General features: G+C 45.9%; 2 protein-coding genes and 1 long non-coding RNA gene across 3 annotated transcripts in view; 2 read left to right on the forward strand and 1 right to left on the reverse strand.

The window, feature by feature from the left end:
- LOC138441418 (uncharacterized) overlaps positions 1–2,816 on the reverse strand; it is a 103,155-nt gene extending 100,339 nt beyond the window's left edge. The window contains exon 1 of the long non-coding RNA XR_011257336.1: positions 2,481–2,816. This is a non-coding gene — a long non-coding RNA (uncharacterized lncRNA). The remainder of the gene's footprint in view (positions 1–2,480) is intronic.
- GRPEL2 (GrpE like 2, mitochondrial) lies at positions 303–12,682 on the forward strand. The gene is made up of 5 exons (XM_069592389.1): positions 303–1,367; positions 2,800–3,097; positions 5,326–5,479; positions 6,569–6,650; positions 9,462–12,682. The coding sequence occupies exons 2-5, from the start codon at positions 3,024–3,026 to the stop codon at positions 9,824–9,826; spliced, it is 675 nt and encodes a 224-aa protein (XP_069448490.1). The 5' UTR covers positions 303–1,367; positions 2,800–3,023; the 3' UTR covers positions 9,827–12,682.
- Positions 12,683–15,383: 2,701 nt separating this feature from the next.
- PCYOX1L (prenylcysteine oxidase 1 like) lies at positions 15,384–27,924 on the forward strand. Its single transcript, XM_069592390.1, has 6 exons — positions 15,384–15,570; positions 19,838–20,044; positions 21,497–21,671; positions 23,550–23,761; positions 26,379–26,519; positions 26,970–27,924. Exons 1-6 carry the CDS (start codon positions 15,486–15,488, stop codon positions 27,626–27,628), a joined length of 1,479 nt encoding a protein of 492 aa, XP_069448491.1. The 5' UTR covers positions 15,384–15,485; the 3' UTR covers positions 27,629–27,924.
- The last annotated feature ends 40 nt before the right edge of the window (positions 27,925–27,964 follow it).

The following is a 27,964-nucleotide window of genomic DNA, read 5'->3' on the forward strand; positions in this document are numbered from 1 at the left end:
AGCTCACATAAGCTGCACTGCCAATGTTCTTCCTTAAAACACAGATCCTGGAATGGCACCCAGCAATTCAACTGTGTATGTGATGTGCGTCACATTCTTTCCTATAGTTATTTTTAGTTATTTTGAGTGCCTTTTCCCACAATAGATCTTCGCTCTTTGAAGGGGTTACCCTACAAAATTAATAATTAACATTTACTGAGCACTCACGACGCATCAGGCACTGTTAGCCATGACTGGCTTACAAGACATACAGCCCGTGCAGTCACAGAGCCCCATGCCTAGCAGGGCTCTGTGCTTGGTCTCGGAGAAGGCAATGGCACCCCACTCCAGTACTCTTGCCTGGAAAATCCCATGGATGGAGGAGGCTGGAAGGCTGCAGTCCATGGGGTCACTAAGAGTCGGGCACTACTGAGCAACTTCACTTTCACTTTTCACTTTCATACATTGGAGAAGGAAATGGCAACCCACTCCAGTGTTCTCGCCTGGAGAATCCCAGGGATGGGGAGCCTGGTGGGCTACTGTCTCTGAGGTCGCACAGAGTCAGACACAACTGAAGTAACTTAGCAGTGCTTGGTTTATTGCTCTGTTATCCACTCAGTTAATCTTGAGCAAAGGGCTCCACACTTTACTTTTGCCTTTTATGTAGCCAAAACCTGGTGCTAATTACTTTTCTAGGTATTTTCCCTTTAATCTCACTAAAACCCTGTGAGATAGGTTCTGTTATCCCAGTTTTCACAGTTCAGGAAATGGAAGCCCAGAGAAGTTAGGTAACTTACTCAAGTCCACATTTAAGAAGTGGTGGAGTTGGCATTTGAATACATGGAGTCTGACCCTAGAATCCCCGTCCTCTTGGTTCCAAGCTTCTATTTGTCCTCCCTCCTTTTGCACTGCAGCCTTCAGAAGCACACACGCACCTAATGAGTGGATGCAGCACGCCTGGTATGTAACTTAGCTACGAGACGTTTTAACAAAATGGCTACAGCGTGGATGCCACTTCTACTTTGGTTGTTTTTTTTCGAAGTGTAGGGCCATGGTTCTAAGATGGACTTGAAGCTCCATCCTCCCCAGTACTGCACAGCATTTAGATGATCAGATTTCTAGTATTACTGTATCCTCAGTGGGGGTCCTTGAGCAGGTTCACCAACCTCTCTGAGCCTGTTTTCTCCTATGTAAAAGAGAATCATGATGACTCCTTAACCCTTGTTTTCCTAAGGTCAAAAGGAAACAGAAGGTTGCTGATTATAACACATTTGAGCCAGGCCTTGGATAGAATATAAGGCGACTCCAGCTTTGTCTTTATGGAACTCACAAACAAGCAGAGAAAAACTATGGCTCAAATAGCTACAGTACGAACGAGCCACGCTAAGGTGAAGATTTAGAAGAAGGCACACTCCTCCGTCCTTAAAAAACTTTTTTTGACGTTAAGGACTATCCAGTAACTAGTCTGGCAACTCCAAGTGTCCACAACTCACAACCTGTCATTTTCCATACTAAATCTCTCTAAAATTCATCCATTTCTTCCCATCTCCACTGACACCATCCAACTTCATTAATTCATTTAGCAAATACTAGAGCATCTACCAGAGAAGGAAATAGCAACCCACTCCAGTATTCTTGCCTAGAGAATCCTGTGGACAGAGGGGCCTGGTGGGCTGCTGTCCATAGGGTCACACAGAGTCAGACACGACTGAAGCAACTTTACATGCATGCATTGGAGAAGGAAATGGCAACCCACTCCAGTATTCTTGCCTGGAGAATCCCAAGGTCAGAGGAGCCTGGTGGGGTCGCACAGAGTCAGATACGACTGAAGTGACTTCGCAGCAGCAGTATCGAAGTCACTTCAGTCGTGTCCGACTCTGTGTGACCCCATAGACGGCAGCCCACCAGGCTCCCCTGCCCCTGTACTAGATGTCAGAAATCACAGCTGTGAACAAGGCAGACACTCTCATGAAGCTTACACTAAGAACAAAAACAAAAAAAACTGCTGGATATACCTAAAATAGTAGTTACTTTAGATCCGGTGGTTACAAACGCCTCTCTGGTGAGGTAATCCCAGGACAGAACACACCCCTTCCCTGCATGGACCAGTCCAAGAGCTTGTCTCCCCACTTCTTAGACCCAGTCTCCTCCACACTACGGTCAGTGACCCGTTAAACACGTAATGGTACTGTAACATTGAAGTTCTTTGGACAAAAAGATTTTGAACAACTACATTAAGGCACTGTTCCACTGTTTATTAAATATGAACAGACCGGAAAAAAAATCTCTGCCCTACTGGAGTTTACACATTAGTGAGGAGAAAAAAAAAATCACACATTTCGAATCACAGTAAGTCAAGGGGGAAGGGGGAATTGACGAAAGAAGGGAGCGTGAGTGGCAAGAGATGAGGGTCAGGATTTGACTTTAATTCCTCACAGGCCCTGGCTCTAACCACGGTCTTGTGTTGCTCCTCCGCCTCCTCCAGTACTTCAGTCACTTACTCGCAAGGCGCTCCTTTTTGACTTTGCAGATGCTGTTTCCTTCTACCTGAACCACTTGCCTTCTCTTTTCATTTACTCGTTACTCCGCTTTCAGTTCAAACGTTATTTCCCCTGGGAAAACGCCCTACACTAGGTGATATCGTATTCTAGGGTTCCGCAACACCAAGCCGCTCGCGTTTAAATAAGGGCCATATTTTGACCTTATATGGTGTTTGCACCTTGTGTAAAACTTCATGTAAGCTCCTTGAGGGCACAACTGTTACTCTCCGTGGTCGCCGCGTATTCCTCGCCCAGCACTGAGCCTACTCCCTTGCCACAGGAAACCAACCTACCCGTGGAGCACGCCAGGGACCGGAAGCGTTGCGTTGCTTATAGACCGGGTAGGGAACAGCACAGGAGCAACCCGACAAGTGGCGTTACCATCCGGGGCCCTAAGAGAAAAACGCCCGCGAAGGCTGCTGGGAAGCGTGGTTTTTGAAGTGAGCATAGCTCGCCATTTGGAGCAAGTGCGCATGCGCTGCTTCCACAAGCCGAGGTGGGAACATGGCCGCCAGGGTCCTGTGGGCGGTCCGTCGGCGGATGCAGCCCCTGGCCGTCCATGCCGCGTCCGAGAGCAGGTAAGCGACGCAGGTGGGGATTGGGAACTTGAGGACAATGAGAGACGAGCGATCTGAAGGGGCAGTTTTGGGCTGGAGGACGAGGAGACCTCTCTAGCCTCTCGGCCGCTACAACTGGGCGCTCACGGCCCCATCTTACAGAGCGGGAAACTGAGGTTCATAGCCGCGCCTCCTTGTCGGGCCGAGGTACGTTGGAAGATCCGAGGTCACGCCCTCGGAGGTGGGAATTGTTCTTCCGACTGAATTGGGGACGTGCCCTTCCCGCCCCTTTCTCCAGCTTTGGTGCCTACAGGTGGATTGGGATTCTCTCCTAGCACCCTGTATGAACATAGTGGGGAACCAATATTTAAGCTTCACTTTTCCTGTAACTGAAAGGAGGGCGTTAGACTTTGCCAGACGGCCCTTCCACCTGCCTTCAGGAGTTTAAGTTCTGGTTGCTGCTTTTATCCATCGATTGCAGCAGCTTTTTTTGATCACTTATTGCCGATTGCAGAACTATGGGTAGTTCTTTTTATTCTCCCGTTTAATTGGGGGAAACTGTGGTTTAGGAATTTTGAGTAACGTCTCCAAACTTTAAACACTCATGAAGTGATGGAATTCAGACTGAAAACCAGTCAGGGCTGTAGAATCGGCCCTTTTAATTAGTGACCAACGTTCGTTATTCTCAGGGACGATTCCCTGTTCACAGTTTCTTTACCAGAAAAAATAAAAATTTATGAGTAGGGGGATGGGTAAGGTTGGATCTCTGAAAAGTAAATTACGGTGAAATCCGAAAATTTTGCATAACTATTTGTCGCCTTTTTACCGTAACACACCTGACCCAGCACTAGGGTGAGAGGTATAATTCTGGGTTTCAAGCTTTTTTTCCCTAATCTTTTTGGCAGTTTTTGGTGTAGGGAAGTGATGGGGAGCAAAATGGTTCCTTCTAATAAAATTTTCCCCCACTCCAGTTCTGAAAGAGTAGCAATTGAATAAATCCACCACGAGTTCCCTCTTTCTCATGACTTGGGCCCTAGCCATGTTCCCTTCAACTGGCCCTGAGGATATTTTGACCTATTTTTAATTGGATAAATGTTGTTTTTTAGGACTTTAGGAGGAAGGATCTATTTCACCCTGTTTGATGACCACATTTTCTGAACTAAAAATTGGTAATCATGTATAATTTGACATAAGATTATATCATAATAACTGAATTCAGTACCAGCATGAAAGATAAGTAATCTTGACCACACACTTATACTGGTGGTTCCCTCTTCCCTTTCTTGAACTAAACTCCTTTACCCCTACTAAGCGTTCATTTAGATTTCACCTTAGTGGCCACTCTTCAGTATATGCCAGTTTATATAAATAAACTATTTGTTTTAAAGACCTTTTGCACCCACAGATTTTCCTGATGGTTTTACTTCATATTAAATTATGAGGACCCAGGAGGTATAATGGAAACTTCCTTGAACAGGGGTTTCAAAACTGCTGCAATCCAAGATCTACAAACCCCTATTCTAAAATGTTTATGTAAACTGAACTACATATCTATATAATCTATTTCATTCACCTGTTCACAGTCCACAACATACAGTAAATGTTTTGTAAGTTTTTGATTGATTTGATTTTACATGGTAAGTTCCCAACTCATTTTCTCTTAACGCAAATTCTCTTCTATAAAAGCCTTTTACTTAGAGCTTGTAAAAGCTTTACAAGCTTTTTTTTCTTGTATATCAAGAAAGCTTTAGAATTCTAGGCCTCACTCCCATTTGATAAGGTACCTTTACTGGGGTTAATTTTCCCCATTTATAAAATGAGAGACTGAACCTGAACTGTATGGCTTTTTGTTTTCAATTCTTGCTTCTGGCATTGTCCTGCTAGTTCTAGGTACTATAATTTGATGTTCTCTTGCTGACTTTTGTGTCCCCACTTCCAGCTATTTCTACTGCCTGATGCTCAGTATCCTGATTCAACAGTAACTATGTGATCTTGAGCAAGGCATAAGCCTCTCTGAACTTCGGTTTTCTCATCTATAAAATAGGGATGATAATAGTATTTATCTCCCATATTGTGAGATGAAAAGATGATTTAATAAAATCTTGTCAACTGTGTCTGGCACTTAACAAGCACATTATAAGTGTTTGTGTTGTTATTGAAACTGAAAGCACTTTGTCTAGAGAGAGTCAATCTGGGAAGCATTCCAGTCTCTGAACTTTGTTATAACTTTGGCTGTTTGTCATGGCTAGGGGATGGCTGCATCCTTTCAGCACTGCCACTCAGAGAACCGCTGGTGAAGACTGCAATTCTGAGGACCCCCCTGATGAACTGAGACCCTCTCTTGCAGAACGAGCCTTAAAGCTAAAAGCTGTTAAACTGGAGAAGGAAGTCCAAGATTTAACAGTAGGTAGATTTTATATTATCTGTTCATATAGTCTGAAATATATATCATATTTTCTGTTATCTGTTTATGTTACCTGTAGTCACATCCTCTCTCTGGCTTAAATATTCACATAAAGTTTTTTAAGTCAGTTTTTTAAACAGTTTCCTCTAATTAGCTCTTTACTCCCTTTTGTTAGATATACTGAGCAAAATAATCTGTAGTAGTTGAAAAACATTGCCGACTACGGATACTCATCTTTGTTCAGTTTCCTGGTGTGTCACAGTACTTAGATATCTGATATTTTGGTAGTTTCAATGGAGGTACAATGCCTGGCATGTAGTAGACACTCAGTAAATATTTGTTGAATTAGTGTGGTCATTTATCATTTTATTCTGCCAATCAGACTCTGTCTGGTTTAATGTGCCAGTACTGTACTGACAGATTTTGAGAAATAGAGTAATTCCAAAGCAGGACCACCCAGAAAGGGCAATGAGGTTAGAAAGTGTGATTTATGAGAATAATGAAAGGAACCAGGGATTATAAGAATGAAAGAAAAAAAGACTAAAGAGGCTAAATAATTGCCTTCAAATAGATGACATATTTTTTAATACATATTTATTGGCTGTGCTGGGTCTTATGTGCAGCATGTGGGATCTAGTTCCCTGAACAGGAATCGAACCTGGGTCCCTTGCATTGGGAACATGGAGTCTTAACCACTGAACCATTAAGGAAGTCCCAAGATGACATATTTTTAAAAACTTACTCTTGGTTGTCCTAGAGTTCAACAAAAGAAAGTTGGAGGGTGGCAGTGTTGGCTGAAGATGGGGAAAAAAAAGCTTTTTCTGAAGATAATGAGCTTGAAAACAGCTGTTATGGGTTGAAACTGGCAGCCTAAATGACAGCCTGTCAGAACTGTTGTAAACAGAGATTGCTTCTCTGACTGGGAATTTGGAGTAGTTGATACAAGATTCCTACACAACTCCTAATGTTTTTGTTTGTTTTAATAAAAATCTATACCAAGGGTGAAATTTGTAAAATAAGCAAAAAGTTTCTTTTCCACCAATAAGCATTTGTTTTCTCATCATTTTGACTTTGCTTCTGATGCTCAGGTGAGATACCAGAGAGCTGTAGCTGACAGTGAAAATATAAGAAGGCGAACCCAGAGATGTGTAGAAGATGCCAAGATATTTGGTGAGAGATTTATTAATAATAAAAATATTTTTTAGTTTAAGGGCACTTACTAGCAGTTCTGCACACTGAACTTAGCAAAAAACACATCTGGGTCCTTAACCAACCTGTACTGTACCCTTCCTCTATTCCCCTAGGCTTTCTGTGCTGCTTATTGGGAATGTTGGAAAATGAACCATTTGCTAAAATAATGTTTGCCTTTATTTTCACCAGACTTTTGTTATTTTTAAAGCATGTACAGTTATCATTCTAGTGGGCAATTCTGTTTAACGAACAAGTGAAGTGAATCATTAAGATGTTTAGAAAAGAACACACATAGGCAATCAGAAATGCTAAAATTTGCTTCATCTAAGCAAAACTGGTCTATATCCAGAATGCAATAACTATGTCTCCACCAGACAACTTTCACAACTAGAGACAAAAATCATTTGCGTTACTGTCACTGTTCTACAGCTTCAGTTCAGTTCATTCACTCAGTCGTGTCCGACTCTTTGTGACCCCATGAATCGCAGCACACCAGGCCTCCCTGTCCATCACCAACTCCCGGAGTTCACTCAGACTCACGTCCATCGAGTCAGTGATGCCATCCAGCCATCTCATCCTCTGTCGTCCCCTTCTCCTCCTGCCCCCAATCCCTCCCAGCATCAGTCTTTTCCAGTGAGTCGACTCTTCTCATGAGGTGGCCAAAGTACTGGCATTTCAGCTTTAGCATCATTCCTTCCAAAGAAATCCTAGGGCTCATCTCCTTCAGAATGGATTGGTTGGATCTCCTTGCAGTCCAAGGGACTCTCAAGAGTCTTCTCCAACACCACAGTTCAAAAGCATCAATTCTTCGGCGCTCAACCTTCTTCACAGTCCAACTCTCACATACATGACCACAGGAAAAACCATAGCCTTGACTAGACAGACCTTAGTCGGCAGTGTCTCTGCTTTTGAACATACTATCTAGGTTGGTCATAACTTTTCTTCCAAGGAGTAAGCATCTTTTAATTTCATGGCTGCAGTCACCATCTGCAGTGATTTTGGAGCCCAAAAAAATAAAATCTGACACCGTTTCCCCATCTATTTCCCATGAAGTGATGGGACCGGATACCATGATCTTCGTTTTCTGAATGTTGAGCTTTAAGCCAACTTGCTGAGTTACAACTCAAAGGCTCTCAGACCACATGGAATCAGATAAACCCTGATGGCTGTGCTAGATAAAATCTATTTTTTCACTGATGGCATTGAATAATCTTTTTGGTTCATTTCAAAGTCTCTCAGAAATCTTTTCCTAAATGTACCACATCTTGTTCCAAATCTGTTCATGAAAATGTTAATTGAATAACAGAGATTCAAGGGTAAAAGGCCATCTGTGATGACTTGCTATACTCACAATTTAATATGGAGCATTATACTTTTACTGCACATAGAATGGAGTGCCTGAGGGGCCCTTGGATACTATTTAGTCCAGTCTCCTCTTACAGGCAAGCTAGAAAAAGTTATTTGACGTCAGATGTAGATATGAATCCATTGATCCGTGATCCGTAATCTATTTTTCTTTCCCTTGTATCACTCATACTCCTTCCTGTTCTCTGGATTTTATCTGCTTTTTATACACGAGATTCACTCTGTTCGTGTCCTATCCAACGCCATTCCTTTGGCTTAGCCTTCTGATTCTCATTCAGTGCTTTAGATACCATGTTTCAAGACTCTTAGTAAATACTAACCCCGAAATTGTATTCCTAAATAACTCAGTACTGACCCCCAAATGTGTTTCTGATATTTCATCCAAGTTTCAGTAACGTATTTCCAACTATCAGGGCTCAGCAAACTGCAGCCTTTCCATCCAGACAGTATGTACCTGGGAAATCTCTCCTCTGTCATTATCTCTTTTATTGGCTGCATGTTTTGATACAGGGCCTTAAACTTGTCCCTGGGTTAAAACTAGATCAACAAAGTCCTTCGCCCTCACCAGCTCTTACCAGGGCTTTTGTGTTAACACACAAAAATGATATTCCTTATCATTTCTATAAGAAAAATGAAGAAGGCTTCATTGAAAGTAATGAGATTTCCCAACAACTGAGTTCACTTTTATAAAATTTATGTGACTCTAAAAAAATTACACAAGCTTGGTGGCCTGTCTCCAGCAGACAGAGTGATTTCCTCACAAACAATAAGATATAACTTTGTAGCAGGCATTTAGAGACGTACCTCATCTATGGAGTATATTTCTTTCCTGTTCCTGTTTAGCTAATCCTCAAGAATAAACCACTCCTGTACTCCTCCTTAGCACAGTCTTGTCAACTCCTCTTTTATTATTCCCCCATCAGTGAACGTCTTCTTCCTATTGAGAATGCATGCCTTAGCACAAATGAGACAGGCAGGAATTTTCAAAATATATGTAAAGGTGAACACTCACTAAAGGTGAGTTGTTCAGTCACTCAATCACGTCCAACTCTGCAATCCCATGGACTGCAGCATACCAGGCCTTGCTGTCCTTCACCCCATAGATAAAAGAAGCATATAAAACTAAGTCAAGTTTTAAAAAGACAGGTTTCTGAACCTTTTGTACATAGTCTTACCTAGTTCTTGGGTTCTAATGATCCCCATCTCCTAGGCGGCTTCCTAGTCATATGTCTTCTAAGAGAAATGTTGGCTCATCAGTTCAGTTGCAAGGGTAATCACTGGTGATGATCCTCGAATCCCATGTATCAATCTTTGCATTGCCTGGGGTACCTAGTATACCAGCCACCTCTTTGAGCCTTCCCCAAAATCTGCCCTGAAGAACAGTGATTTCCTCACAAACAGTAAGAGTGTCTGGTTTCTCTGTAGGAATTCAGAGTTTCTGTAAGGATTTGGTGGAGGTTGCAGACATTTTGGAGAAGACTACAGAGTGTATTTCTGAAGAAACAGAGCCTGCAGACCAGAAGCTCACTCTGGAGAAGATCTTCCGAGGATTGTCACTTTTAGAAGCAAAGCTGAAAAGTGTCTTCGCCAAACATGGCCTGGAGAAGATGACACCCATTGGTGACAAATATGACCCTCATGAGCATGAACTCATTTGTCACGTGCCAGCTGGCGTTGGGGTGCAGCCTGGCACCGTGGCATTCGTAAGGCAAGATGGCTACAAGCTTCATGGCCGCACCATTAGACTTGCCCAGGTGGAAGTGGCAGTAGAGTCTCAAAGAAGACTATGAATGGGCCCAGAGGAACTGCATGTTCTCCCAGAGTGCAGTCACCTGTGATTCCTTTATTTATTAAACTAGGTTCGTATTGTACATGAGGTACTTCATGTGATCTGTTTTGGATTTAGTCATATTGGCTTTATTTCTGAGATAATCTGTTGATTTAGTGTGACCTGTTTGGTCTCATCAGAAGTCTTGCCATTGGGCATTTGAACAATGTGACAAGTGTTCCTGTGGCCTTATCAAAATGTGTTTAAGAAAATTATTTTAAAATTGGTACTCTGATGACTTTCAATCGAAAATCTTTTTTAAAGGTGGAAATGAGTGTGTGTTTATGTGTTTTCAACTAAATGTTCATTTCTGGTCCCTATAACAGAAACTGAATAGGATCTTGAATTTGGTGGGAAGATGAGGTGGTAGGGATTGGTTTAACATTTGGGTACTGAAATGATAAAGCTTTATAGCTGTATGAATTTAAACCGTTTGGATTGATCTTTATGCACATAGATTTTCAGAGCCTACCCTTTTCATTTTATTTTTCTTCTGTCTTTTGTCCTTGTAGTTTCTGCCAGGTGGACTTCATATTCACACTCATTTCCCTTTTCAAATCCTATTTACAAGGCTAAGGCCCCAGGAAAGACTTGAAAGACAGAGGTTGGCAAGAAATCAAGATACCAGGTCCCTTGTAAGCAAATCTAGCCAAGAAACCTTGTGCTTTCCTTGCCTGGGTTGTCTTCAAATTATTTTCAGCCTCCCTGGGTGTATAATCATTTCAGGGAAATTGAGGCAGCCCCAACCACTAATGACCTAAACTGGTCTATGCAAGTAGTTTACCACAATTTCTCTTTCCACTGGCGCTTAAATCCTCTGCCACTTTATCAGATTTATCTTGTGATCCTTGATTAGATTAGGTAGGAAGGTGGTCAGGACCAAAAAATGTTAGGTTCTTATGATTCCTCACTTCATTTAGTTATAATGGGCTTGGAGTTTTTGTTTTGTTTGTTTAGGGCGTTTTTTTGGGGGGTACTCACAATTCACTACCTCTCTTACATTAACTAGCTTTATATCCTAGTTTTTTTATCTGACTTATGTCACATGTAAACATCTAGCTCCCCTTTTATGTACTGACCTCCTAGAGGTAATGAGCCTATGTGTATATTTTTTTATTTCAGTCTTATAGATAGTGTTCTACAAAAAATTTATTCAGTAAATGAGTTAGTGAATGAATGATGTATATATCAAACATTAGAAAGGGGATCTTTATAGATATTTTAATATTAGAAGCCGCCTTAATGATCTAATCTCACCCTTTCAGTTTCTTCAGACTATGTGTGAAAACATAGTCTTTTTAGGACTGGACTCAAAAAAAAAAATCTCTAAAACTAGTGAACTAAATTTCAGTGAGAACTTAAGTAAAAAACAACTAGATAATAACTTCAGTATTTAAGATTCAACATAACATATAATAAACATGCAAATATACCCCCAACAGACAATTAAATGTTGTTAGGTGTCCAGATTGTCCAGGTTTAGGTTTAAGTTACTTTCCCATAAAATAAATCCATTTCTTCTAGAACTCTATGACCCCATTCTGTGGGGTGGTGAAACAGCCTCTTAGACATCATAGATAGTTCTAGCACACAACACAGATAGGCATCAGCAAAACCATCCCCTAGTGGGTACTGCCACCTCCACCAGATTTAGACACTTAAAAAAACAAGTACATACTTCTAAGATGCAAACAAGACTGGTGCTGAGATTTTAAAACCAGAACCTCTTGGCATTCCACTAAGTACATCCTGTAAATGTAATGAGCAGTCAGATTTCACAATGGGAATTTGTCTTTTTTTTTTTGCCTTCATTCCTTTGAGAATGACAAATAGTGACCATAAGAAAGTGAGGCAATTATGATTTTCCATTTGTTCTTGGATCTCTAGCTATTCATTACAAATGAATTAGAATAACCATAATTTTAGATGTGGAATGTTCTGATTACTTGAGTTTTTCAGTATTCTTTGCAACCTCCTGTTTTAGCAAGTAGATTGAGAATAATTTTAGATTCTTCTATTATTCAGTAGTTTTGCAGAGTTAAAAGTATAAATTTAGAAGCTGGAGCGGTAACAGAATCTCAAAAAGTTGAAAGGCTTTCAGGAGCCAGCACAGCATAACAGAGCAGCATATGCTTAGTAAGCATCAACTCGAACATAATTCCCAGCCTAGTCACTTCACTCTTGTGAGCCTGCTTCCATGTTTGTAAAATAGTTACAATTGTCAAACTATTACGAGGATTAAATGAAATGTGCAAATTGCCTATTACAGTAGGCCCTCGAATATTTATTTTTATTGCTTTTTATACACATTGTTTTTTGTATGTTTTCATAGTTGCCTAAAGTCTAAGGGAAGGGGAAGACTGGTGCTTGACTATAAAAAAATAATTGTACGTTAATCAGTCACAGTGAATTATTTTCCTTTCAACTTCTGTATTTTTGTGTGTGTCTGTTTAAACTATACTGAGGAAGTCTACATTTTTAGACTGGAGAAATAAGGTTGTCTCGGCGCTCTTAATTATTTTCATCTTGATGGTAAAGTAAAAAGATACTATTGGCTTGTAGATGATATGTGTAAGGAAGCTTTGGCTCATGTGAAGAGGGACCTTGGTGTCTTAGTACTTGGATTTTATGAATCTTTGGTGGATTTTCCTTACCACTATAAAGGAATCATTCAGTTTGTACTGACATAAGTTACATGGTGCTCTTTCATGGCAAAGGATTTAATAAATGAAGAAACATCCTTAAACACTAAAGCAAAATCAAAGAAAACAGGTGAAATATAATCTTCAGAAACATTAATAAACCTTAATTGAAATTACTGTGTTTCATGTATTCACTGTCTGCCAGAATCAGTGGAGGGAACTTGGGGTCTCACAACTGCCCAAGCAAGTGGATGCAGTGCAGGCAAGACTGTTTTTTTACCTCCTTGACTTGCTTCCTTCTGATTTCTATATATTTCTTAAGTCTGGACTCCTGTTTATTTCTGCCTTTCTGTCTGGCACTGCCTTATGTTCTTGTGCTTGCTTCTTGGTTCTAATAATCTTACATGCTTTAATCATTTTACTCGAACTGCAGAACTTCTGACCATCCTCTTAATCCAGTCACTGGCATGTGGCCGCCTGCTTCCATGTGCCCTTCCCAGCCTTGGCCTAGCCTTGTCTTTACCTCTGCTTCTCCACTGGCTTCCACATACCCAGCCTCCTGGCTAAGTGCCCCTCTTTGTAGCCAGCCTTGCCTGTAGTTTTGGCTTTGTATTTTCATCATTCTTCCCACCCTGGCTCCATAATCCATTGTTTCTCACAATCCCAGAGCTAGTTGGTAAGTATATCTGTACTCTTGTCCATTCTCAAATTCACTGGAGGTTTTAAAACACAGCTTTGAAATCTCCTTGAATCTGAACCAATAGATTATAGGGAGGTGACACTGCTGGTTTCTGACCCACACCTTCCTGTCTCTGGATGCTCACTCTTGATACCTAGCCATCAAGCCAAAGAGCCAACTCAAGTAGGCTGTGGAGTAGAACCAAGGGCCATGGCTGAGCTTTTAGCTGACAGCCAGCACCAACCTGCCATCCACCTTAGTGAGCCACTTTGAAGGTGGACTTTCCAGTCCCCAGTGGAACATCTGCATCTGACATCACATGGAACAGATGAGATCTCCCTGAGTCCTGCCCAATGTGCAGATTTATGGGCAAAAAAAGTGATTGTTACCTTTAGCCACTAAGTTTTGGGGTAGTTTGTTATGCAGCAATAAACAACTGAAGGAATCACCCAACCCCACTCCCAGTCTCACTGCTAGTACCTTGGCCACCAGAATTATGGCTCCTTGCTTTTCCTCTTAAACAGCTTTTTTGAATTTGTCCTACAACTCTGATACACATGATGTGGGATTGGAAGAATTTTTTCCTAACAGGAGAAAACACAGCTGTAAAATCTAGAATTAACCAAGGACCCTAAAATTGGCTCAGACAGTAAAGCGTCTGCCTACAATGTGGGAGACCTGGGTTCAATCCCTGGGTTGGGACGATATGGAGAAGGAAATGGCAATCCACTCCAGTATTCTTAGCTGGAGAATCCCATGGACAGAGAAACCTGGTAGGCTATAGTCCCTGGGGTCACAAAGAGTCAGACACAACTGAGCAACATTTACTTTACTTACTAAAAAGCAAGTTCAGTTCAGCTCAGTCATGTCTGACTCCAGCCCCATGAATCGCAGCACGCCAGGTCTCCCTGTCCATCACCAACTCCCAGAGTTCACTCAGACTCACATCCATCGAGTCAGTGATGCCATCCAGCCATCTCATCCTCTGTTGAGTTTTAATATGATTTTACCCTATAAAAAAATACTGCATGGATCATACTGTTAGCATATAAGAGAACATGGCACAAAGTGATCAATGAATACTTGTTTTTAAAAGATGATTAAGGAAGGAACTTCCCTGGCATTCCAGTGGTTAAGGCTGCTCCCAATGCAGGGGGCACAAGTTGAAATGCAGATTACATGCCACAGAGTGAGGCCAAAAAGAAAACATAGTAATTTAAAAGAGTATCTTGAGTCTGGTTTTGCATTTTAACACAAATATTGCCCAAAAGTGTTTTGGGGTTTTTTTTTTTTATGAGAAATGCATATTTATTCATCTACCATTTTACTAATAATCCAGTTTGGCCATGTTAAGACTCACAAAGTTGGCTGTAATCTCAGCTCTATGACCTTTTACTCTTCTCAGAGTCCTTTCTATTTCTATTCTTAGCCATAATCTGACTGAATACACATGAGTTTTCCTTATTTTATTTTGAAACTCATCCCCAATTTTATTTTCTGTGAGAGGAAATCTGTCCTTTATAGTGTAGTAAACTAGCCACAGTGAAGCTGCTTTTGTTTCCTTAGAGGGTGAAAAATGGAGCTTATCTCTTCCTTTCTACCTTTCCTCTCCCCTCTAAGAGTGGACGAAACTCTTACCTTTTGTTTTTTAAGTAGAAGGCAGAGACACAAACGGTGTGTGAAAGCCTCAAAGGCACGTGGCACCTAACAGCAGCCTGGAAGCACCTGGCTTTGTTTCAGATGCTGAAGCGAGTAGCGCCTTGCCATCCTGGCTGCAGGGCTGGTCAGCAATCTCCAGCACGTGCAGACACTGCCGAGTGATTTCACATGCCTTATTTCACGTGATTGTCACAACCACCTAGAAAGGTAGAGCAGGAGGACTGAATGAGACACGGAGAAGGCACGTTACAGAGCTACTAACGCTCAGAGGTTGGATTTGAACGGAGATCGTCAAAGCTTCAGTTCTTCCTCTGTCATCAATCTCCCCGGAGCTGGGCCCGGGTCCTGATGCTGAGTACCCAAAGCGCGCACACCTGCGCCGGAGCAAGACAAGCCAGCCAATGAGGAAACCGCATCCAGGAGGCGGGACGGAGAAGTTGCCAATGACAGAGCCTGCCCCCAGAGAGATGCGGCTAATGAGGGCCTCGTGCCGAAGAGGGACTGCCGCTTGTCCAATAAGAAACTGTGACCAGCGAGGCTGGAAGGCGGAACAGCCTGCTGGGCGCTGGGGCGGGGCGGGGCGCCCAGCGCCAACCCGCCAGTGCTCGATCCCCGGCGTGCTGCCCCCATCGCTGCCCGCCATGGCCCACGCTGCCCGGCTCCTCGCCGCGCTGGCCGCGCTCCTCGCTGCCGCCGCTACAGGCGATGCCCGGCCCAGTAAAATCGGTGCGGGAAGGACTGGGTGGGGTGCAGATCTGGGGAGGGCTGCGCGGGAAAAGGGTTGTCAGCCGGGAGCAGCTGGATGGGGGAAGGGGAAGGTAGCTGGACGAGGGAGGAGTCCTCGGGAGAGGAGCTGGGTGGAGAAGAGCCGAGGTACTGCGACGGGGCGAGGAAGGGGACCGCAGTAGGCAAGGTGCTGATGGGGAGGGAGGCGTGGGCCTGTGTCCAGGGCTACCTGGGGCAGAAAAGAGCCTTGGGGCAGGACTGGTCACTGATCTCACCAAAAGGTTCAGGGGCATTGAGCATCTGCCCTCGACCTGGCTCTTTGCCAGATTCCCCCAGGACTCTGGTCTGTCTGGATGATGTCATTCACACAGGTTTATTGAGGGTTGTCTGTGTAGTAGGCACAGGTCCATAGTTCCTGTCCGGAGGAGGAGAGACTGTACAATACAAGGAAGTTAGTGCTGAGGCTGAGAAAGACTGTGAATGTAGAGGAAGGGCACTCGGCCGTCTTTGTGGGCTCTGGGAGGGCTTCCTGGAAGCAACATCTAAGCCAAAAACCTCATGGAGGGTAGGAGACAGTTCTAGGAGAGACAGAACCCATGTAAGTCCTCTGGGGACAGATTTGCTGAATGACAAAGTGAGGAATTTTTCACAGCAGTCTTCTTATTTGCTTTTTTTTTTTTCAACATTTTATGTTGAAAATTTTCAAACCTAGACCAAAATTGAAAGACTTACACATTGATCATCTCTTTACCCAGCACCTAGATTCTGCTGTTAAGAAACTGCTACTATATTTGCTTTATCACAGACCTATCACATGTCCATTAATCCATCTTACATTTTAATGCTTTTCAAAATAAATTGCAGACATCAGGACATACTGCTAAATACTTCATCATGTATATAACTGACTTACATTCCATGTTTGTTTATACTTTTTTCCTCTTAACATTTGTCATTTTAACTCAACATGAATCAAAGATTTTCAAGTCCCTCATATATCAGATTCCTGTAGACAGAGATGCTGGGTTTCTGGTGTGGGAGAGAAGTGACTCTCACTGGGAGGGAGGGCTGCCCCATGGGAGTGCCACAGACATAATGGGGCCAGTGCAGTGCTAAGGTCTGCATTACCGAACCCCAGCTCAGGCCATAAAGGATTAAGACAGGCTGAAGCGTGCCAGAAATCAATTTAGGACTGAACATTTAGGGTTTTCAGAGGAGAGAGAATCCTGAGAGCTGGAGTAGATAGAGAAGGCCTGATGAAGGAGATGGATTTGGAGCCAGGCTTTGAAGGATGGGGAAGAATGAGGCAGGCAAGGTCTTGATGTGCAGGGCTCCCACATCTCTTGAGAAAGGGCAGCAGAGCATGGCATTTCCCAGTGACCACTGAGGAAAGGGCAGGACCTCCTCACAGCTCAACCATTTCTGCCAACGCAGAACTTGCTGCCTGCCTCATTCCAGCTGGCCCTACCCACCTCACCCCAGGCATCATCAAGGCAAAAGATTTGGCAGTGCCAAGCTTCCTGCAACTTTAATTTTCCTCACTGCTCTGATAAGAGCCTCTGTGCGTCCTCGGTGGCTTGGACTCTACCTACAATGGGAATGAGGAGCTTCCTGTTAAGATGTCGTAACCCTCAGGCCGCTTTATGATCAAATCTGAACACCTCAGTGTGGCATCAGACCCTTTAAATTCCCCCATAATTCCACCCGGCCCCTGCTTATGCTGTTCTTTCTGTAGAGAATGGGCTTCTGCTCACTGGTAAAACCCACTGTCCTCCAGGATCCCGATCTACATTGCTACAGGGCCCTCTCTGTTTCATTCATTCTATGTCCAGCAAATCTTACCACAGACTAGAGAGCAGGTGTCATGTCACTGGTGTTGAAGGAGCCAGTTCTTAGTGAGATGAGGTCTTCTACTTCCCTATAGCCTTGAGGCAGCTTCCAGGTCTTGTGATAGCAATTTCTCTGAGGGGAAAAAAAAATGGGTAATTCGGGGCTTTGTCAAAAATGGAAAGGGTGGGAAGCACTTGGTTTAAAAGGTTAAAGGGTATCCTTGGAACCAGCTTTGTAAACACTGAGAATAAAGAAGTAATTTGTTCTTTCAAAATGCAATAGTGAGCTCTACTGCCTGCCAGAATCTGGGGACATAGGGACCTGCCCTCAGATCTTGACAGATCATTTGAGTAGTGTCCCATGAACCAGGCCAGGGTAGGAGAGTATGCTGTGGGAATATGCAGGAGGGACAGTTGTCTTTGGAAGTCAGGCCAGCCAGCTAAGAATGACATATAAGGGCCACAGAGGTCAGCAAGACAAAGGATGACAGAGCATTTCTTACAAAGGGAACAACGTGGGCAAAGGCACAGGCATGACAGGGCGAAGTCTCTGTTCCAGAGCAAAAGAAGCTGAGGCAGGGGGCTAACCTGGCCGTCCAGTGGTTGAGACTCTGTGCTTCCACTACAGGGGGCACAAGTTCTATCCCCAGTCAAGGAATTAAGAGCCATATGCTGCATGGTATGGCCAAAAAAAGAAATTGAGGCAGACAAGAAGGTGGAGTGTTGCAAGGCTGAGGCAGGACATGGAAAAAGTAAATGGAGACCAGATCATAAAGAACCTTGTAGTTTTGCCTTCTTGACAAGAGTTAGTAGTCTTAGGGTCCAACAGGGGTATGCGTGTGTGTGTGTGCGTGTGCACGTGCTCAGTCATATCTAATTCTTTTCAACCCCATGAACTGTAGCCCACCAGGCTCCTCTGTCCATGGAATTATCCACGCAAGAATACTGGAGTGGGTTTTGCCATTTCCTCCTCCAGGGGATCTTCCTGATCCAAGGATCGAACCTATGTCTCTTGTACGTCCTACATTGGCAGGCAAATTCTTGACTACTGCACCACCTGGAAAGCCCAACATGGGTCTAGTTAGGACAAATCTCCTCTTTGATAGGTTACTAGACTGTCAGGTGAGAGGAAAGCTGTGTCTTAGATACCTGGTGGGCAAAAATTGTGGGTAGCATGGCTGTCCAGCTCAGTAACTTCACAGCTGCTTCACTATCCTCTCAGTGCTGTGTAATGATTGCTATCTGTTTGGTCAGTGGTTCCTAGCAGCACCTCAGAGCCCTGACCAGTAACACGCTTTTCTCAGTGACTTGGATCAGAATATTGATGGTATATGAACTAAGTTTGCAACTAACTAAGGAAAGAAGGAGAAGTAAAGACAGTAGGTAAGACCCCAAAAGATGTCAAAAAGCTGAAACTATAACAAGAGTCCAAAGTGGAATAGAGTGCCCTATATGGTGACGAGTTATCTGTCACAGGGTGAATTCCAGGCTTGGCAAACATGGATGTGGAAATGACTTAAGTGTCAGGTGAGAAGTTGCAATAGACCACGGGTTGGCTGACTTCTTAAGTTAAAGACCAGAGAGTAAATATTTTAGGCTGTGCTTACAGCCTCTGTTCCAACTTTACTCAACTCTGCCTGGCATGAAAGAGCCACACCCAATAAGCTAAAGAAAGGGCATAGTTCCGTTCCAATAAAGCTTCAGCTTGCAAAAACAGAAATCTGTCTTGATTTGGCTCTCAGGCTGTAGTTTGCCAACCCTTGGATTAAGGAGTGGATTCCTAATACTAATCTAACCTAATTACCTGGCAGTGACCAGGTATTCACCAATTCATAGTAAAATATCCCTGGTGTCTCAGATGGTAAAGAATCTGCCTGCAATGTGAGAGACCTAGGTTCGATCCCTGGGTTGGGAAGATCCCCTAGAAAAGGGAACAGTATTCTGGCCTGGAGAATTCCATGGACAGAGCAGCCAGGCAGGCTACATACAGTCCATGGGGTTGCAAAGAGTCAGACACGACTGAGTGACTTTCACTTTGGCTTTCAATGAGTTTGTATAAAGCTAGATTTATTCCCTTAAATAAATTTTGAGATTCTTCCCTGCCCCTTTGCTGCTAACTTGTCTTTTTCTTTATAAAATAAGGGTTATAGTAGGTGGTAGTTTGCAGGTTGTACTTTGCTGTTTATTGATAGCTTTACTGCCTGGCAAATTCCATGGATGGAGGAGCCTAGCAGGCTACAGTTCAAAGAGTCGGAAGTGACTGAGCAGCTAACATTTTACTAAGCACTAGTCTACAGATTTCCTTTTTGAGATGTTAGAAGCCTATGAGATGCAAGTACCTGGGAAACCACTGACCCAGGAGACTGAGAAGGAGTGACCCTCAGTCTCATGCCCCTGCTCTGTCTCTCCCCATGCCTGCCTCCTGGGCCTGATGACAGCTGTGGTTGGAGCTGGAATCGGGGGCTCTGCTGTGGCCCACTTCCTCCAACAGCACTTTGGCCCCCGGGTGCAGATCGATGTGTTCGAGAAGGGGACCGTGGGTGGCCGCCTAGCCACCATCTCCGTCAACAAGCAGCACTATGAGAGTGGCGCCGCCTCCTTTCACTCCCTGAGCCTCCACATGCAGGGTTTCGTCAAGCAGCTGGGTGAGTGCACCATCCTGGGGCTGGCGGCAGCCCTCGGGCCCTTCCCAGGTGACCCTGATGGTCAAGGCCAGAAGGTCATGTAGCCCAATCTCCTCATTTTACAGATGGAGCAGCTGAGACCAGAGAGGGGAAGGAACATGCCTGAGGTTACACAGTGAGTTAGTTGCAGAGCCCGGATTAGAATTCAGGTTTGACAGCCCCACCCCCAGACTAGTTTCTTTCCCCATCAGTTTACTGCTTCTCAATAATCTATAATCACAATGGCTTCCACATGCTGTGTGCTTGCCAAGCACCTGGCATCCTTCTGGGTCACACATAGACATTACCTCTAATCCTCCTACCAGCCTGCAAGACGGGTGCTGTATCTCCTCCCAAGGAAAGGGCTAAGGCCCTACAGCTAATAAGTGAAGAGAGCTGAGATTCAACCCCAGCAGCATCTGTCAAAACCACAAATATATACCACTGGATGCAGAAATTCCACCTCTCTGAAGTGATCCCATAAGTGTGCTCACAGATGTACAGAGCAGCAGACGTACAAGGTTACTCATTACAGCACTGTTTGTAATAGTAAAAAGTTGAAAATATCCTACCTGCCCATCCACTAGGATCTGAGACTAAATATTGTTTAAGCACACAGCAGACTATTCAGTAGCCAAGTCCTATATGCCCAGGTATAGAACATTCTCATAAGATGCACACGTCAGTAAGGTGCGGGCCACTGTGTATATTAATAGTATATGGGGGTGGGTGGAGGGAGAGACAGCTCACAGATGTGTACACATTTAGAAGTGTTGGCACAAAATATCTCTAGAAGGATGCTGAAGGAATATACTTACTGGTTGCCTCTGGGTAGGGGAACTTTGTGGTTTAGGGACAGGAATGGAAGGGAAAGAAAGAAAAACTCATGACTTAGGGCAGTCCCTATAATCTCTAAGCCGCACCTTCCATCCATCCGTCTTTACCGGGGGGGTACTGACTCTTATTCTGCCTCTCCCAAGACTGTGAGAGGATGAAGTGCGATCCGAAGCTCCGGTGCTCTCTCAGCTGTAGAGTGCAGCTGGTTGTCAGGAGCTGTGATTTCTTCCTTGTGGCCTTGGTGCCCGGGGCCGCCATCCCAGAGCAAGTGCCATGGCGCTCAGCCTCTAGACAATCCAGGATGACGACTGAATCTCCCTCACTCATGGCTGAGTGGATCCCTGTTAGAAAAACATATAAAACGGAATATGAGCTTAATTTTCATTTCTTTGTTGACTAGCCGGGCCAACATCTCCCCAGCACACTGTTTACTGTTGTTGAACAAGCACCAAACATAGTGGTGCTTTAGTGGCACCTCCCTTTAGTGGCACCATCCTTCAGGATGGCCCTGAATTTAAGCTTCCGGCATTGCTAGGTTTCCCTGGGGTTCAGGGGGCCTCTGTAGGCGACCTAAGGGCCTCTTCCTTGTCTCCTCAGGGCTGCGGCACCGGCGCGAGGTGGGAGGCAGGAGCGCCATCTTCAATGGGGAGAACTTCGTGCTGGAGGAGACAGACTGGTACCTGCTGAACCTCTTCCGCCTCTGGTGGCACTACGGCATCAGCTTCCTGAGACTGCAGATGTGGGTGGAGGAGGTCATGGAGAAGTTCATGAGGTAGGGCTGGGCAGAGCCTTGGGGAGGGCCTTCCAGAGGGAGAGAGGAAAAGAGATGCAGAAGGAACCAACTTGACTGTACATTGTCAAAATGGAAAAGGTACTCACTGGGTGTGAGAATTCCACCCAGGTTCTGAGCACACCCCCAGCATCAGGAAGGGACTTACTTTAGTGCAGCAGTACTTGTCTCTCGTGTTGTCACGCTGGCATCCTCTTTCCTTCGGCTAAACTGGTAAATAAAAGCGTGGGTTGCAGGACTTCCCGTGGTCCAGTGGTTAAGACTCTGTGTTTCTAGTGCAAGGGTCATGGGTTTGATCTCTGGTCAGGGAACTAAAAATCCCACATCCCTTGTGCTCTGGCCAAAAAAAAGCATGGGTTGCAAACTCAGCCACCTTCAAGGGCCTACCTGGGGTATGAATAAGTGAAGCAGTTTAGTGAAAGGGAAGGATAAGGAGTGAGGGGTCCTGAAGAGCCAAGCCCCATCAGAATGGGCAGCTAGCTCTCTGCTCAAACCACTTGTGGGCACCTGGGAATGCCAGCCTCACAGGGCAAATTCCAGTTTTTCAGAAGAAATTGGAAATCCAATTGTATGTGAGATTAGTTTTTCAATGTGTGCAACCAGTTCATCTTACAAGGCAAATAAGACATATCTGCAGGCCACAAGCAACCTGTGGACCACCATTTACAAACTCTTCTGTCCTCCAGGCCTATCTAGAACAAACATCTTTCTTTGCCAGTTGTCTCCCCCTTATGTCCCAGCCCCCTCCCCGTCAACTCCAAATAAGGATAAGTATCCTGTTGTCACTCTGTCCACCCCTCATAGTCCACTCACTCACCAGGCTGGTCCCAGCTCTCCCCGACAGTCAGTCCTTTCAAAGGTTCTCCCTGTTTCCTGGCCTAGGTGCAGAGACTTCAGGATCAGACACTTGTTCATGGCCTCCAGGCCTCCTTCCTGGTTTCTGGCACTTCTCTGCTCTTTCCACTCCTGTAACTATGCTTTTTATGGCACTTCTTCCTTGTACTCTCCAGGTATCCCCAAAGTTAGTTCTTCACTTCTCTTTCCTCTTTCTTATACTTTTCTCCCTTGTCAATTTTATCCAACCCCCCAGCACCAAGTTCTCCCTTTTGTGGGAGACAGCCTCTACCTGTGAGCCCCAGTTTCCCCTTAAGTTCCAGACCCACTACCTAAGCAGTTTCTAACTGCTTTCTGGACACCTCCATTTGGGCTTCTTGTCAACAACCAAACCCAGCACATTTACAGAACAGCCCGAGCAGAAGCAGTATTCCAAAGGCCACTATCCAAAAGTTCATCAGCCGATGGCTCCAGGCAAATGCTAGTCCTCAAGGTGGGGAGTCGTGGGGGAAGAAGACATTAGCGAGGGGGTGAGTGGGAGCCTCGTTGGACCAAGCCACAGGGGAAGACAGGCCAAGCTAGCAGAGAGGGTGACAACTTTTGCATAAAGCAGCTGCCATGGGGTCCAGTGTGGTCCTAGAAGCCAGGGAAGAGCTGTTGTTGCTGGAGAGGGGATATGACAGTGGGGGCGAGCATGGACCACTGCTTGGCAGTCCCAGCTGAGAAAGAAGAGGACTGCAACCTCATCGGGGAGCGGCTTGAGAGGTGATATGACTGTCATTCAGAGGAACACCATGTGAAGCCAGGTTCTGGTGGGATCCAAAGTGTTTCCCCTTCCCTCTGGGCTGTCCCTCCAGGTGGGACAGGCCCACCATAGCCAGCAAATAGGCCAAGGTAATATAACAAGCTTCCTCTCCCACCCCTACATGGAGAGGAGGGGTGGGCCCCAAGGTGCAGTGACCCAGCGGCAGGTGGTCAGCAGAAAGGCCTTTCTGCACAAGGGCTCTGAGTCCACATGTCTCCCAGGATCTATAAGTACCAGGCCCATGGTTATGCCTTCTCGGGTGTGGAGGAACTGCTCTACTCGCTGGGAGAATCCGCCTTCGTCAACATGACCCAGCGCTCCGTGGCTGAGTCCCTGCTCCAGGTGGGCGTCACCCAGCGCTTTATCGATGACGTAGTCTCCGCCGTCCTGCGGGCCAGCTATGGCCAGTCAGCAGCGATGCCCGCCTTTGCCGGTGAGCCTCCAGCCCTCAGCCTGCCCACCTGCCCTTCCCCAGCCCTCCCTGTAATAACCTTACATTTACCCAACTCAGTACATGACATCACCCCAACACCCTTTGATTCTGGCATCCGCCCTCTCAGTTGGCAGGAGATGGTGTTCACCTCACTTCACAGCAAAAGGGAAGCTCAGATCTCAGGTCCGGGGTGTTTCTGCCACTCCTGTTTGGATTGGTTTCATAATCTGCCCCACTAAGGCCTCTGGGCCCCTGGCTATCCACTTATTAGGGCACTGCATCTTCCTAGCTCATTACTGGGGTGGGCAGGCACATATATCACCCACCATCTCCCAGCATAGGATACAGATCTGCCCAAGAAAGGCATCAAGGCACATCTTCCCCAAGGTGTGGTGACTATTCTGGGCCTTGACCTCCTCTCCTGCCTTCCAACATGGAAGGCCCAGGCTCAGTCCTCTGTCCTCCTCTGCTCTCAACTACTCAGCCTTCCTTGGTGAGCTCAGCCAGTCTTGGGGCTTCAGTTCTACCCACCTGACTCCCAAACATGACCTCTAGCCCAGACCTGTCTCCAGAACTGCAAGCTCATGTGTCAGCCATCACCCTTGTGTCCACACTGGAAGGGCTAATGGGCGTCTCAGACTCAGTGCATCCAAACCTGAGCTTCTGATCTTTCCCCTCAAGCCTGCCCCTCCCAGCCTCCCTGTAGGTTGGCTGGTAATTACTCCTTTCGGTTGCTCCAGCCAAAACCTTGAATCATTGCTTTCTTTCATACCCTTTGTGTCATATGTCAGGAAATCCCATCTGCTTTACCTTCCATGTATACCTAGAATCTGACTGCTTCCTAGCAATGCCTCTTCCTTGGTCTAAGCACTAGCATCTTTCACCAGGATTGCTACAAGTCTTCTACCAGGTCCCCCACCCTCTGCCCACTCCCTGGCCCCTCCAAGCTCAACACATCACCCAGATGATCCTTTTAAAACAAAAGACAGCTCCTGACAGGCCTGCGTGTAAGACTATAATGGCTCCTACTTTCCTTCAAGGAAAATCCAAAGTCCTTCCAGTGGTCTGCAGGCCCCTGTGTGGTCTAGGCCTCACCATCTCACCACTCACACACCCCAGACCAGCCACTCTGATCTCCTTGCCGTGTCTCCAGCGTCCCAGGTACACTCCCACTTTGAGGCTTTTGTGTGGCCATCCCTCTGCCTGGAAGAATCTTCCTGGAGACGCAGTCATAGTAAACTCTTGCTTCCCATGTCTCTGTGAAGATGTTGCCTTTTCATCAAAGCTGCCTAACCTCTCCCACCCCCAGGAGTCCCAGTCCCCTTGCCCTGCCAGGCTATTGAATTGACTTATTTTATCTCCTCCCACTAGAATGCAGGCTTCCCAATGGGAATCTTTCCCCTTTGTTTACTGAGATATCCTTACAACAGTGCTGACCATCATAGGCACTCAGACCATTTTTGCTAAATAAATGAATGAAAGGGTTTATAATTAACAAGTGCCTCCCACATACCCAGGGTACTCTTCCTCTGGCCACTGCTAGCTCCTTCCCAGCCTTCTGGTCCTGCCTAGTGTCCCCTCTGGAGAAGGCAATGGCACCCCACTCCAGTACTCTTGCCTGGGAAATCCCATGGGTGGAGGAGCCTGGTAGGCTGCAGTCCATGGGGTCGCACAGAGTCGGACATAACTGAGTGACTTCACTTTCACTTTTCACTTTCATGCACTGGAGAAAGAAATGGAAACCCACTCCAGTGTTCTTGCCTGGAAAATCCCAGGGACAGGGGAGCCTAATGGGCTGCCGTCTATGGGGTCACACAGAGTCAGACACGACTGAAGCGACTTAGCAGCAGTAGCAGCAGCAGTGTCCCCTCAGTGAGATGACCCTGCTCACTCTCCCAGCATCTTGTAGGTATCCTTTGAGATATAATTCATGTATCATGCAGTGCACGCCTTTAAAATGTAGGAGTCAATGGCTTTCAGAACACTCAAGAGTTGTGTCTACATCTGGCTTCCCTAGTGACACAGCAATAAAGAATTCACCTGCTAATGCAGGAGCAATGGGTTCAATCCCTGGGTCGGGAATACCCCCTGGAGGAGGAAATGGCAACCCACTCTAGAATTCTTGCTGGAAAAAAATCCCATGGACAGAGGAGCCTGGTGTGCTATGGTCCACAGGGTCACAAAGAGCCAGACATGACTGAGCGTGCACACACATACACCTGTGTCTCCATCACCACAATCAATTTGAGAACATTTTCACTGCCCTCAAAACTCATCCCTATAGCCATCAGTTCCCCCAACATCCCCTAGCCTTCCAGCCCTAGGCAACCACAAATCTGCTCTGTGTTTCTTTGGATTTGCCCATTGTGGGCAGTCTATTTAAATAGAATCATACAATCTGTGGTCTTCTATAGCGGCTCTTGCACTGAGCATAATGTTTTTACTTTACAAGATTGTGAATTCTATTGTATTTATTTCTGCGTATTGTCTCTCCCTGTGGGGGTTGGGAGGAGTCTTGGCCTGGGACAGAGGCCTGGGTAGGATGGTACTGGCCTCTGCAGCCCCACTGCCTAGAGGCTGAGAAGCCACTGGTCGCCCTCCCTCCCCCTTTGCCCAGGAGCCATGTCTCTAGCCGGGGCCCAAGGTAGCCTGTGGTCTGTGGAGGGAGGCAACAAGCTGGTTTGTTCTGGTCTGCTGAAGCTCACCAAAGCCAACGTGATCCACGCCACAGTGACCACTGTGACCCTGCAGCCAACGGGTAAGTAGACAGAGCAGGGGCCGTGACCACTCCCTTCCTACACAATGAACACTTCCTCCTTCTCTATCCCTAAAACTCCTCTGCTGGGGTGCAGGTCCCTGCACTGCCAGGCGACACCAGAGGGCACTGTTGTCCTGATTCAAATGTCAGAGCAGAAAGCAGAGGCTTGCACTCATCTAGCCCCATTCATTTGACCACCGAGGACTCTGGGCCACAGCCTTGCCCACGCTCCCTAGCTAGTCAGCGCCACAGCCAGAGAAAGAGCTTGGGTTTCCTGATTCCGGTCCAGGGCTCGCCCTGCCACCATACCAGCATGGGAAAACTGACACAGCAGCTGGACGGCATGGCTGCACCCAGGGTCTTGCCCCTCGGTGCTGGGCCCCGGACGGCAGATAAGCGGGTAGCAGCCAAGAAAGAAGTTGATTTTGTGTTCTCTTCTCTCTTGTCCAGAGGGGAAACCCTTGTATCGGGTCAGGTATGAGGATGAGGCGGGCACGGGCTCTGACAACTATGACATAGTGGTCATCGCCACCCCCCTGCACCTGGACAACAGCAGCACCATCGCCTTTGAAGGATTCGACCCACCCATCGATGTCGTCCAGGGCTCTTTCCAGCCCACCATCGTCTCCTTGGTCCATGGCTACCTCAACTCTTCCTACTTTGGCTTCCCCGACCCCAAGCTTTTCCCCTTTGCCAATATCCTTACCACAGATTTCCCCAGCTTCTTCTGTGCCCTGGACAACATCTGTCCCGTCAACATCTCGGCCAGCTTCCGGCGGAAGCAGCCTCAGGAGGCCGCTGTTTGGCGAGTCCAGTCCCCCCAGCCCCTCCTCCGGTCCCAGCTGAAGACCCTCTTTCGCTCCTATTACTCAGTCCAGACGGCCGAGTGGCAGGCCCACCCCGTCCATAGCCCCCACACCCCCCTCCCACGGTTCACACTGCATGACCAGCTCTTCCACCTCAATGCCCTGGAGTGGGCGGCCAGCTCCGTGGAGGTGACGGCTGTGGCAGCCAAGAATGTGGCACTGCTGGCTTTCAACCGCTGGTACCAGGACCTAGACAAGATTGACCAAAAGGATTTGATGCACAAGGTGAAGACTGAGCTGTGAGGGCTCCGAGGAGAGCTGGAAATGTCCAGCCTCTGCTGAAGAAGAACTACCTTCACAACAGCGCATATAAGCCACGCGCACCCGCAGAGTCCTTCTCTGACCCCTCCTGTGTGGAGTGTCCTTTCCCTCCAGTGTGGGTCCCGGTGACCCACTCTCTGCCTTTCCATCTTAAGGATTCTCACAGTGGTTGTTTTTTTTGAAGGGGGAGAGTAAGAGAAGGGGAAGAACATTCAAGCCAATGTATTCACTTATTTATTTTTTTTTTTTAAGAAGAAATAAAAGTCCATCTTAAGCTGCTTCTGACTTTGTTTTCTAAGTAGAGACGGTGATAACTGT

Source organism: Ovis canadensis, chromosome 5 (assembly GCF_042477335.2).
Source record: "Ovis canadensis isolate MfBH-ARS-UI-01 breed Bighorn chromosome 5, ARS-UI_OviCan_v2, whole genome shotgun sequence".
NCBI classification, from domain to species: domain Eukaryota; kingdom Metazoa; phylum Chordata; class Mammalia; order Artiodactyla; family Bovidae; genus Ovis; species Ovis canadensis.

Bases quoted from the DNA above. Each gene is read 5' to 3' on its own strand.
- GRPEL2 (XM_069592389.1), top strand. From the start codon at position 3,024: ATGGCCGCCAGGGTCCTGTGGGCGGTCCGTCGGCGGATGCAGCCCCTG. The intron at 3,098-5,325 runs GTAAGCGACGCA...TGTCATGGCTAG, and splicing joins CATGCCGCGTCCGAGAGCAG to GGGATGGCTGCATCCTTTCA. The intron at 5,480-6,568 runs GTAGGTAGATTT...TCTGATGCTCAG, and splicing joins AGGAAGTCCAAGATTTAACA to GTGAGATACCAGAGAGCTGT.
- PCYOX1L (XM_069592390.1), top strand. From the start codon at position 15,486: ATGGCCCACGCTGCCCGGCTCCTCGCCGCGCTGGCCGCGCTCCTCGCT. The intron at 20,045-21,496 runs GTGAGTGCACCA...TTGTCTCCTCAG, and splicing joins GGGTTTCGTCAAGCAGCTGG to GGCTGCGGCACCGGCGCGAG. The intron at 26,520-26,969 runs GTAAGTAGACAG...TCTCTTGTCCAG, and splicing joins TGTGACCCTGCAGCCAACGG to AGGGGAAACCCTTGTATCGG.